Source organism: Semicossyphus pulcher, unplaced genomic scaffold (assembly GCF_022749685.1).
Source record: "Semicossyphus pulcher isolate SPU_LCO1_2020_fin unplaced genomic scaffold, fSemPul1.0.p SCAF_21, whole genome shotgun sequence".
Classification (NCBI taxonomy): domain Eukaryota; kingdom Metazoa; phylum Chordata; class Actinopteri; order Labriformes; family Labridae; genus Semicossyphus; species Semicossyphus pulcher.
This window is the reverse complement of record NW_027211695.1, coordinates 13,102,814-13,116,033: the sequence shown is the minus strand read 5'-3', so window position 1 is coordinate 13,116,033 and position 13,220 is coordinate 13,102,814. Positions and strand designations below refer to the sequence as shown.

The 13,220-nt window shown below is 40.8% G+C and overlaps 1 protein-coding gene across 2 annotated transcripts in view; it reads left to right on the top strand.

The window, feature by feature from the left end:
• The window catches only part of dachb (dachshund b), a 93,704-nt gene that overhangs the window by 47,428 nt on the left and 33,056 nt on the right, over window positions 1–13,220 (top strand). For both annotated transcript variants that reach the window (XM_069671964.1, XM_069671963.1), the window contains exon 2: window positions 4,723–4,838. In XM_069671964.1, coding sequence (XP_069528065.1) covers window positions 4,723–4,838 — 116 coding nt within the window. The remainder of the gene's footprint in view (window positions 1–4,722; window positions 4,839–13,220) is intronic.

The following is a 13,220-nucleotide window of genomic DNA, read 5'->3' as shown; positions in this document are numbered from 1 at the left end:
CGCCAAAACCACTTAAAGATCCTGACAGTTGCTTTTCTATGAATATTTAATTAGATTTTGATGCTATTTTAAGGAGACAAAATCCTAAAACCAAATCACATCATGAAGGAACCAAGTGATCTGACTGGCCGACATTCTTTTATCTGATTTTAGAATACAAACTTTATGTGTTTAAAGTCCCTCCAACAACCAGAAAGCAGAAGAATAATTTATATTATTTGCTTTTTAAATATAAAATTAATTGATTTAACTGTTCCACTATATTTCTAGAAAATTATTTATGTTCTAACTATAATTAGTATAATAACTTTATTTTCAGATAACCAAATTGGCCATTATTGGCTACAGACCCTTAAAATAAAGTGTTACTGTTTAATTTCAACATTAAGGTCTGAAAACTGTTTTAAAATCAGCATTTATTTGGCTTAAAAGTTGTCAAATGTAACTAAAAACACTGACGTCAGCCTGAAAAGTACCAAGCAAGTACACATTTTGATCCCACAGGTTGCTAAAACCTTAAATTCCCTGAATTTTGTCACAGCCCTGATTAAAAGAAGGCTTTTATTTTGAAAGCATCTGTTGCTGAATACAGAATAAAGGCTCAAAGTGTTTTTGGTTTATCATATTTAATGTCACTAATAGAACGTTAGAAGCAAATTGCTGCTTGGCTTGCTAACTGTGTGAATGTGAGCCTGTGAGGAGGTCAGGGGTCAAAGGTCACTGTCCTACCTGCTGCATTATAATTTAACATGAGAGTGTTGCAGTGAGGAAGTGAGAGCTGAAGGGGGACAAGCGTGTTTCTATTTCTAATGCAGCCAAGGTCAAAGGTTAACTAATGAATGTAGGTCAGTGGAGAGTGAGTGTGTGTGTTTGTGTGTGTGTGAAGCTGTGTGTTTGCATCCTCTGCAGTGTGTGTGAGTGTTTGTACTTTAGCTACTTCTCTATGTGCATCATGTGTGTGTGTGTGTGTGTGTGTGTGTGTGTGTGTGTGTGTGTGTGATGTGTGTGTCGGTGTGTGACCTGCTCTTTGTTCCTGTGCTCGGTGCAGTAAGGAGAGTGGACCGTTGACGAGGATTAATGCCCAACATATGGCAACCCTACGGGACACACACACACACACACACACACACACACACACACACACACACACACACATACACACACACACACACGCTGCAGTCATTACTCTGAACAAAGAACTGTAAGGCTAATGAGAAGGCGATATCATGTGTCCTTTGCACACACACACATGGCATGGATTCACGTGGATACACACACACACACCGACTTAATGTTGCTTATACATGGATGGATGCAGATGAACACACACACACGCACACACAGACACACACACCTGGTACTGTAACATGTATCCATTGTGTTTGTGTGTGTGTGTGTGTGTGTGTGTGTACGCGGGAGCTGAAAGGTAGCAGGGGGTTTGTTGATGGAGAGGCTTTAAGGTTTGAATGCAAACACCTGTGTGTGTGTGTGTGCGTGTGTGTGTGTGTGTGTGTGTGTGTGTGTGTGTGTGTGTGTGTGTGAGAGAGAGAGAGAGAGAGAGAATAGTGTGTCAGAATACAGGTGTGTGTGTGTGTGTGTGTGATTGAAGGAGAAAGAGAGGGAGAGGTGAAGCAGAGTTCAGAGGAAAAGTGAAGGTTCATGTTTTCATTTCTTCATGCTCCTCTGCCTCGCTCGCCCTCTCTCTCTCTCTCTCTCTCTCTCTCTCACTCACTCACTCACTCAATGTGTGTGTGTGTGTGTGTGTGTGTTTTCTCACGTACAAGATCACACCCCAAAACATTTTCAGACATTTTCTACTCCACATCTTTTCACACACTTTCTCTTTTCTCCCACCTCTTTCTCGCCCCCAGAGGGATCTGCCAGATGCTCACGTTACCAAAAAGCCCGACAATCACTCTATTCTGTTCTGTTCTATTCTAGTAATATTGGATAGTAACTAAGTGTTCTTTAAGCCCCACCCTCTTTACATACTGTAGCAATTTGTGTCAAGCTTCGATTTTAGAACTTTGTGTATCTTTTAAGCCCCGCCTTCTCCCGTTAATGTTGCTACAACTGTCAAACTTCCGTTGTAGAACTCTATGTATCGAGATGCTACTATTTACAGATGTATAACTCATAATTCAGAGTCATATTTGAGATGTCGGTTGGTCTCTATGTAACATTTTCTTTTTATGTACATTTTCTATTTGTGCATGAAATACCATGTGCTAGAATTAGACAAAAATAGGTTAAATTTGTACACGTTTTAACCCAGTGACGATCAATTTAGCTAGCTAAAAACAACATGATTAGCAGATTTAATTGGATAGTAGCGTTTTTGTTAGCTCTGGTAGCTTCAAAAAACAAAGACTTGTTTCCCTCCTATAGCCTGTAAAGATGTCTTGAATATGCACTTAATGGCTCAGCTGATGTAATGAAAAATGAATGAGGCTAAAGTTGGCAAAAGGGGCTTCAATCAAGTACAAAGCAGTTTGTGTACCTGTGTACAAAATCATGTAGCTTAGCTAGCTAATAATCTACACTGTGCTAAAGCTACAAGTCGCAGGCTAAAAAGTAGATTACCCTTAACTTTTGTGGTAAGATATGGAAAAAAAGAAACACTATTGCTCTAATTTTACAGCGTGGCTCGTTAGCTATAGCATTGTTTTACAATTTGCTAAAGTAGAAATGTAAAATCAGATCAGATTGGTAAATAACGCAGCCTTAGAAAACTTCACAGAGGTTAGCTAGATTCATGTTTTGTTTTCATTTGTCTCATAATGTAGCCCAGCTAGCTAATAATCTACTTCTCTTCAGCCTTAGAGGTGTAGGTAGTACGCTAGGTAGCTGGGCGCTAACAGCTTATGTAAGGGCAGAGACACACAGTTGAATCCATTTATAACAGTGTGAGCTGGTGTTTTTGAAGTTAAATATAGTGTGTGTGTAATAAAATTGTGTTTTCTGGCCCTTTCTGTGTATTTATTTTGGGTTTCTTTTATTCAATTCTGTTTTATTCGGTTCCACTCTCTCTTCCTCCGGTGGCACTGTGCTGATGTCGTGTACAGGTTCTAGTTCTCTCCCTCTCTCTCTCTCTCTCTCTCTCTCTCTCTCTCTAGGTGTAAATGACTTTGGACGGCCATCTGTTACTTAGCCACCCTGCAGAGAGTTGGCCTGCATGCACACCTCCTGTGTGTGTGTGTGTGTGTGTGTGTGTGTGTGTACCTTCCTTTATGTTTAGTTGCACGTGTGCAGTTATTGTATTCTTGTGTATGCGTGTGTTTATTTATGCCTACGTGCACATGCATAATACAGTAGGTTAGGTTTGTGTGTGTGACAGAAATAGAGGTGTGTGTGTGTGTGTGTGTGTGTGTGTTCAGGCTCACTTGCACATGTAGAACATGTATTCTGTTGCTTGTGTACGAGTGTGAGACCCTGTTTTACATCACTGTTAGCATATTTAGCCCCATTCAATGCTAATGTCTCGTCTCTACTTCTCTCGTTAAACATTTAACTGATCCTTTTGACCTAAAAATGTACAAACATATATTAAGTCAGATTCATTGTTATTGTTCAAATTCCTGTGCGCAGACTTTTCACAATAAAAGTCTTCCATCTGAATCTAGGATCTTAAAAATACTGATGTAATGTGTTTAAAGGTCTTCAAACAACCAGAAAAAGAAGCTACGCAGTGAAAGAAATATTTGAATTATTTGCTTTTTAAATCTATAATTCGTTAAAAAAGCTGTTCTATTATATTTCCAGATAATTATTGTTCTAACTTTAATTAATTCCTAATAAGTTTCTGATGACATAATTAGCCATTTTGGGTGAATTTAAGCTAGAGACCTTATAAAGTAAAGTGTTCCAGTTTACTTCGAACATTGAGGTCTGACACTATTTCAACTATTTTCACACTTTGAGGTATAAAATTCAGGCATAGAAATTCTGAATTATGGATTTATTTGGTTTTAAAGTAGTCAAATTTAACTAAAAACACTGGAAGCTTTCAAAAAAAATACCAAGAAAGTGTCAAATGTATGCCCTACATTGCTAAAACTTCCACATTCCCTAAATTTTGTTACAGCCCTATTTATATGAGGGCTTTTATTCTGAAGGAGTTTGTTGCTGAATATGTTACTTGATTTATCACACTTTATGTCACTATCAGAAAGTCAGAAGAACTTTCAAACATGTCCCCCCCGTCTTGCGTCAGAATCTTTCTTCCTGTCAAAGTTGATTGATCTTAAACTTGATCTTAAAGTGGGAAGATTTCCGGACGTGTCACCTCCTGCTGGTTCTGGTTTTAGAGCTTGGAGGTGTGAAAATGATGATTTGTCACTTTGTTTCCTCGGAGACTCTGACGGTAAAATCAACCAATCAGAGGTCTGTTAAGAGTCCTGAAATCAGCCAATCAAGAGCAACTCAACTCTTCAGCCAATATGGCGTCCAGTGACAGCGCTGTGTGATGTCAGTTTGTGATGTGATTATGTGTGAGCGACCTGCTGTCTGTGCTGGAGCATCCAGCTGTCAGCCTCAGCTGGGACACCTGATATATAAAATTACAGTATAACGTTCAGCACTACGAAACACGTCATATTGTAAGTCTAAATAATAAAGATGAAAAAAATCAGCTGATACAGTTGATCCGTTCTCTCTCTGTGCAAGTCGTTCTGAATCTGACACACTAATGAATCCCTCTGTCTGTCTGTCTCTCCCCTCCAGCTCTCGTCCCGGCCGTCCTCCCAAGCGTTGTTCTGGTGCAGGGATCCAGGAAAGCCCCAGGCTGCTGCACCCGGGCCTCCCCGGCCTGCTGTCCCCCAACCTGCTCTCACACACGGGTACGAGAACGAGAGCATTACAGTCTCTTTTCTTTTCTTCCTGCTCTTCAGTCCCTCCATGATTTTATTTGCTTTATGTAACTGGGTCAATACAGCTACATGTCGTTACAAAGCGTCACTGTTCTGTGGAAAATGTCACATTTTAATCATTTAAGAGAGACAAAGACAATTTTTGCTTTGCTTTGTGAAAAGGCAACATCAGAGGTATAACAGGGGATGTAAAATTACACTTCGTCGTTCAGTTAAGCTGGAAATTTGAGATCCCTCAATGTCACTACTCCCTCACCGACCAATCAAAATGAAGAAGACTTCCGATATCATTGTCAACAATGGCGGAGGAGAATCTAATCCTTTTGTTTTTTTGAGGGGACAATTTCCAGGTGTAGAGCTGCTGCTAACGCCAGGACACGGTTTATATTTTTTTGTTAAACTTCTTTAAATAAAAGCAAATATTAAGCACACAGATTAACTTAAAACAGACTTAACAGAAACTATCAAGGGAAACGGAATGTTGAACTTGCGTAACCAAGCAACAGTAACCGCCAGTGAGAAGCGCTCTGAAAGTGTGGTTGTGAGTGTTTTCTAGCTAGTTTTCTTTTTTTGTTTTTGTTTTCCCTCTTCTTAAAACAATTAATTTAATTCTTGTTGTGTATTCTGGTTGGGAGGTAACTATAAAAAGTGGAGAACGTTTCAGGCTTTTCAGATTTCATGTATGAAAAGCAGAATGGCTCAAAGCTCTAATTCAGCGCTAGGCTAATGCTAATGAGCACTGAAGCTGTCAGCCAGAGCTTTTTTAAATGAACGTTAGCTGAAACCGATACAGCTAGTTTTGTTAGCTAGTTTAGTTGTCGTTGTTTAGGAGCTGAAGATTAAGTTTAAATCCAGCTTGAGGTGAGATGATGCACTGAAGTCGACAGGAAACAAGCTAACATGAAGCTAACGTTGCTAAAAGCTCATTATAGGCCCTTTTTAATGTAGTTTAATGGCTTTCGCTTTATGAAGTTGATCTATATGGGGAATATATTTGTTTGCAGTACCACATTTGGCCACTAGGGCATCCTTTCCTTCCCCTTCTACATTTATGCCTGTTGCCTTTTTGTCTTAATGTCATTCTTCTTTTCTTTCTTTCTTTTCATCCCCTTTTTTTTTCCTTTTACGTACCCCCTATTTTCTTCACCTCCCTTACCTTGTTTTATCGCTCCTTCTTTCAGCTACTCACTCTTTCTTTCTGTCCTTATTAATTTCATACCACTTCCTTTCGTCCTCCATTTTTCTTTTCCTTTCTTGTCTGTCTTCATTTCTTCTCGTCCCTTCTCCCATCTCTTCTTCCCTCCTCCCCTCTCCTTTCTTTCCTTCCGTCCATCCACACCTTCTCTCTTTGATCCACAAGTGAAAGACACGGATAAAAAACGAGGGATTTTTTTTTCCTTTTTGGCGCTGAAAGTGAAAATGGATGGAGAGAAAAACTGTGAGAGCGAAAGAGAGGAAGGGGGGGTGAATGGAGGGAGGAAAGGAGGGATGTCGCCAGAGGAGATGATGAAACCTAAAAAACGAGTGCCAAGAAGAAAAAGAAGAAAGGGAGGGAGGAAAAGAAAGACAGATTGGGAGAAGGAGGGAAGGAGGGATTAAAAACGGAGAGGAATAATCTCGGAAGGATCTGGAGAAGTGAATTAAACGAGTGAAGAAAAATGGAAGAAGAAAAGGAGAAGAAGACCTGCAGAGAGAGAGAAAGAGAGGCTGAACGAGTGCAGACTGCGTGGTGGTGTGATGAATGACACGTCTCTGGGGTCCCACTCCTCCATCTGTCCATCCCTCCCTCCTCTCTCCCTCCCTCCCTTCATCTCCTATCTCCTTCTTTTCTTCACTTCTTCTTCTACATTCACTGTCTTCTGTCCTTTATTTACTTTCCTCCTCCCTTTCTTTTACTTCTCTCCTTCTTCTTCTTTTGTTTTTCCCTCCCTTGTTTTCCTTTTTCTAGCTGCTTCCCTTCTTCTTTCCTTTATTCCTTCCTTTCCTTTCTCTCTCTCTTTTCGTCCTTCTTCCCCTCTCTTGTTTCTCTTCCTTCTTACTCCTTCCTCAATTCTTCCTTTCCTTTTTCCTATTCTGTCTTTGTTCTCTCTCTCTAAGCTTCCTTTTATCAACTTGTTTCCTTCCCTTATTTCCTTCTCCTTTTTCCTTTCATTCTGTCCCCTACTTTTCTTTTATTTTTCTCTCCCCTCGTCCCCTTCTTTTTTCCTCCCTTTCCTCCCTTTCCTCTCACCTTTTTCTCCCTCCTTCATCCCTTTATTTCCTTCTCTTCCTTCCTTCTCATTTATCCCTAAAGTCTCTCCTTCCACGCTCCCTCCCACTATCCTCTTTCCTCTCCTCACCTCTGGTCCTCCCTCCTGTCTTACCTCCCTCACTCCATCCTTATCATTTTCCTTTCCTCCTTCCTTATCTCCTTCTATGTTTCCTTTTTTTTGCCTTCCTCCTTCCCTTTCTTTTATGTCTAACTTCCATCTTCCTCTTCTCTCCTCCCTCCTTTACTTCTTCTTCTACCCTCCTTCCATCATAGTGTCCTTGCTGTGTTCTCCCTTCCTTCTCTCCTTCTTTCTTCCTTCTTATCTGATCATTTCTCACTTCTTCCTCCACTTTCCCACCTTTTTCTACTCCTCTTTTTCATCCCACCTTCATTTCAACCTTCACTTCTCCTTATCACCTCACTCCTTCCTTCCTTCTTTGTTTTCAATATTTCCTTTTCCTCTTCTTTCCTTTCCTCCCTCCCTCCATCCTTCCTTCCTTTCGTCCCCTTGACAGTGACTGTTGGCCCCTCTCTCTCTTTCTCTCTCTCTCTCTCTAAATAAAACATGGTTGTGTTTAGTGACATATGGACACAGCTCACTGTGGCATACTAATGACACACACACTCACACACACACACACACGTCAGGTGCGTGTGTGTGTGTGTGTATGCGCAGAAGTGTGTGTGTGTGTTTGTTGAACATTAGTGGAACCCAGAGAAAACATTTGCTCACTTATGATCGCTCATTAGCTCACACACACACACACACACACACACACACACATTAACACACACTTGGCATTGGTCACACACACATGCAGAGTTGGTTGTCTTAGCGGCCCTGCGTCCATGGAGACGCCACGTTGCCGGGGGAGACGGGATGTTGTTTACGACCTCACGGGCGCCACGGCGATGGGGGGCATCGGCCAATCACAGATGGACATTTATCACACTGTTAGAAAACATGGAGGAGAGAGTTTTGAGGAACGAGTGAGGAGAGAGCGAAGGATTATGAAGAAAGGAGGAGGAAGAAAAAATGTAAGACGAAAGATGAGGAGGTGAAAAAGGATGGAAAAGGAGGATGAACGGAGACGAAGGAGGAGACAGACAATGAGCAAGACGAAGAACAAAAGGGAACAAGGTGCAGATGAAAGACGATAAAAAATGAGAGGAGGAAGAAGAAGAAATAGAGAAGAAGAGGAGGAGGAGGAGAAGGAGACATGGAGGAAGAAGAAGAAGAGATTAAAGGTGAAAAAAGGGTGATGATGAAGGAAAGGAAGAAGATGGAGGAAAAAGTGTAAGGAAAGGGCAGAAGGAGTAGGAGGAGGTCAAAGAAATAATGATGAAGGAGGAGAAGAATGAGAAGGAAGAAGGAGAAGGAGAGAAGAAAAAGGAAAGGAGAGGAGGATGGAAGAATAAGGAGGAAAAAGCGGAAGGGGTAGGAGGAGAAAAAATAAGGATGAAGAAGGAGAAGAGCAGAAAAAGAAGAAGAGGGAAGGAGAAAGGTGAGAGGAAGAAGGAGAAGAAAGAGAGAGAGGCGAGGAGATGGGAATAAGGAAGAGAAAGAAAATGAGGATTAGGAAGGAGGAGGATATGAAAAGAAAAGAAAGAAAGCAAGTGGAGGAGAAGAGGAAGTAAGAAGGAGAAGGACAAAAAGAAGGAGGACAAAGAGAGGTAGATTGAAGGAGAAGTAGCAGAAGATAGGAGAAGGAAAAGGAGAAGAAAAAAGAAGATAGAGGAAAGTGAAGAAGAAGGAGGAGGAAGAAGTTGTGGGAAGGAGAAGGGGACACATTTTGGAAAAAGGAAGAGACAGAAAGTGAAGGAAAAGGAACTAAAGGTAAAGATAGAAAAGACGGAGGAGAAAAAAGAAGGGATAGACAACTGCGAATGAAGAAATTATAAAGAAGATGGAGGAACTTTCTTAAAAAGAAGAGGGGGAGGGAAAAGAGGAGAGATGGATGAAGAGGAAGGAAACCGCAGAGAGGAGAAGGTGGTGGAGAGGGAGGATTAAAAATGATAAAACATGGAGGAAGTAAAGAGTAAAAGTTAAGAGAAAAGAGGTGAAAATAAAGATGGAGGGATGAACAAAAAGAGGACAAAAAGTGGATGAAACGGAGAACGACGAGAGAACGAGGGAGGAGGCAGAAACGACAACAAGAGAGTGATATCAGTTTAATTGGCCTCATCTTCCTCAACAAAGAAGCTGTGATGATAAGCGTGGGAGTGTGTGTGTGTGTGTGTGTGTGTGTGCGCGCGCGTGTGTGTGTGTGTGTGTGTGAGTGTGTGTGTGTGTGTGTGTGTGTGTGGTAACCTATGCAGGGTGCTGCGGCACTCATTTGACTTGTTAATTCACTTCAAAAACAGCTCAATGGTTCGCCTTGTCTTCTAACACACACACACACACACACATTTCACACACACACACACACACACACACACACACACACACACACAGCTACACACACTTTGGACACAGAAACACACACGAACACTTTACACACTAAGACATTTTTTGAATACACACGCACATTTCTTAGAAATAAAAAAACGCACTTTGCGCGGACACATTTTTGGGACACATACACACTTTGTTGTAATCAACATTTACACATCTGGCGCATGAGCACACACACACACGCACACACACACACACACATACACACACGCAAACACAAGTAGTGTGTAGGTTACAGATGAAGTGCTTTCAATCTTGTCATGAAAAGAATACACTCATCTGAGGACTCTTATGTGCACCTGCAGAGAGAGAGAGAGAGAGAGAGGGTGGTAGAACGAGGGAGAGATGAAGGGGGAGGAGAGAGAGAGAGAGAGAGAGGGAGGGAGGCTAAAGAGGACTAAATTGACATTAAGTCTTTTTCATCTCTCCTCCTCCTCCTGTTCTTTTTCTTTCGCCTCCTGCATCACGTTTTCCTGCTTTCCCTAAACACAAACACCATGATCAGTTCCTGCTAGCGCCCCCTGCTGGTGGAGAATGAAGTATGTTTTCATTAGCGTATAATCACATGAAAAATAAGACTTGAAATGAGCTCTTTATATCTACAGGAGGAGCACATCCTCTTCCACTGAGTCGGCCATATTGGACCGCCATGTTTAAACAAGAGCCCAGAACGGACAAACCAAACACCGGCTCTTGATTGGGCCTTTAGTGTATTCCTCATGTGTTACAGAAAAAAACAGGGGAAAGAGACTCTAACCACACAACTATAAAACACACAACCATTGACTTTACTGGCAACTAACTTATATTGTTTATATTTCTACTTTATGGTATTTTAACCACTCAATTTAATTGGGAAACACTTGCTTGACTACTTACTTTAGTTGGGAATAGAACCCCTAACCATGCAGTTTAAACAGGCGACAGAATCCCAAACAACTGTGCTTATTTGGCAGTTGAATTCTTGCCCATTGACCTGATTAGACCTCATACCAATTGATCTCATCAACCATTGATTTTAAACAGACAGTTAAACCCTGATTAGTAACTTTCTTAACCACTGACTTAAAGGAAATGGTAGACCACCAATCGCTTGATTTTAAACAGGTGATAGGAACCCTAACAACTCACTCTGTTGGGCAAGAGAACCTCCATTCTATTCACCTTAATAGGTAATAGAAAACTTGCCAGTTTAACTCATTACAGATAGAACCTTCAACGATAGACATTAAGGGGTAATAGGACGCTAAACTTATTATGCAGTAGAATCTTGTAGAATTATTGTCTAACCATGGACTTACACCATGTAACAGAACGCCAAACGATTGGCTTAACATGGCCAATAGAACTTCTTACTACTGGCTTTAAACAGGCAATAGAGAATCTAATAATTTTATCAGGGTATGGAACACCAACCTATTGGCTTTATTTGGCACATAACCCCTGACTTATGGGGCGGCTGTGGCTCAGTGGTAAAGTCGGTCGTCTTTCAATTGGAAGGTTGGGGGTTTGATACCCAGCTCCCTATATTTTGAATTCGTTAAGCAACATGACTCTCTAACCATTGACTTTAAGTTGGCGATAAAGCATCAAATGTGATAACTATGCCACAGAACTCCTGGCTTTTAACTTCTTGAGGCATTACAACCCCCTAGAGTTTCATGAACATCATCTGGAAACTGAAGCTTTAGTTGTTGACTTTATTACATATTAGAACCCTAAACTATTGCCTCAAACATTTATTTTAACAGGTTAACATTAATCCAGCTGAAAAACCGACAGGCAGATTGAGTCGAATCTTCTGAAAGACTTTCTGTTGAGTTGTTTACAGACTTAAAAGAATCCTAAAGTTAAAAACATGATAAGAACTATTTCTCTGAACCCAGTTTCTGAGTATATTAGAGATGACACAAAATGGCCGCTATAAAATGGTTCCAAATGGGCGTCCTGGACTTCCAGTGAAAGCTAAAGATGGGCGACCTAAGTGCCAGAGTGCGGAGCTGAAATCTATTTGACTCAGCACAGAAGCAATCGACTGCATTTGTAAATTGGCACTCGGAGTGCTCGCAGGAAGAAAGAAAAAAACAGAAACACAAAAAAGCCAGAACAGTGTGTTTCTAAATTCAGAACACAAAGAGCAATTTCTCTGTTTTCCTGTTTGTTTTATTCAAAGTGTCACTCCGTCTCTGAAAGCGCGTTCAGAGCACTTCGTCAGAGATGTAGGTGCACCGGATTAAATATTTACAACCGTGGCCAAATGGGGTGGGTTTCACGCGAGCTCAGGAGGGGGGTTCAGGGCTCTCCAAGATCACCCAACAGCCTCCACCAGCAAAGCTATTAAAGACCATCCTGACGCACTGTGCTGTGGAAGGACACTGTCAGATCTCATTTAGAACATGGCCTGCCATGTGCTGTATGCTTTTACTGAAAAAGGCCTTACAGTACCAGGAGAAGGTACACTTTTTATGATGTGTGGGGCGTTAATGACTTAGCCTGTTGTACTTCAGGGCCTGGACACGACGGAGAGGACTGAATGATTTTTTCCACATGTACAAAAGTGTATTTTGAGTATAAAAATTTGTAGTATGTCTTAGTTATCTGGTTGCCAAAGACGTATTTTAACCCTGCAAAAAGCTTAAATTTCTTCCATGCTGTCTGGCTTTTGTGTTAGCAAATTATTTGGCTCTTATTTTGAAAAGTCTTCTTTCAGCATTCAAAACGTTACCTCTGATCAGGATCTTTAGTTTATTCTGGGTAACCTCAGTTAAATGTATCATAATTTCCTGATTTTACACAGACAATAACCACGCACGACAAATTTTATGGCTTAAAATCAAAGTTAACAACAAGGCCATTTATCTTTTCTCTGGGACTGTAGTGTTTCCTCATTCATGTCATGTATTTAACTTGTTATTCAAACTTTAGTGAATCAGAAAATCTCTTTAAATACATCTCCTTTTGCACATAACAGCCACCACATGGCTTTTAGGGCCATCAAAATTCTGGTTCTTCTTTCATTTGGATTCATCTTCCAGCAAACTTTGCCTGTACCAAATTTTGTACCAATCTATTTTGTAGAAGTAGAGATATTGGTAAGCTGGTAACTTTTTTACCTTTATTCGACAGGACAGTGAAGATGGAGTCGTACCCACAGCCAATGCACAGTCGAGGACTTTGCCTCTGTATATGGGGCTTGCTCTACTCTACCAACTGAGCTAAACTCGTACCCCATAAGTTGGCATTTTTAACTGGCTGGTGGCGCTAAAGTAAAAGTCAAAAGATAACACTGTTGGGATTCTTCACCAAAGTGGTGGAGCAAGCAGATATTATAATCCATATCCCTAGCAGCTAGCATTGTTAATAACAACGCAACAATAATTAGAAATACAAAACCAACATTGTAAAAAGCCAAGAATACTTTCTAACATAGAACAAAAAGACTATAGAATTTATCTTTCTTTAAATATGTAACGTATCAATATTTCAGTCGCCAACAGTCGAGGACTTTAACATTAGGGCCAAAAATATGAAAATGACAAGTCTTCGGTTAAAAGGCTTTGATTGATCTTATCCTGACTTGGCTTTTCCCTCCATGTGGCCTTTTAAGTCAAGCAGAACAAAGTCGCTAACTTGTGCACGCTGGTGA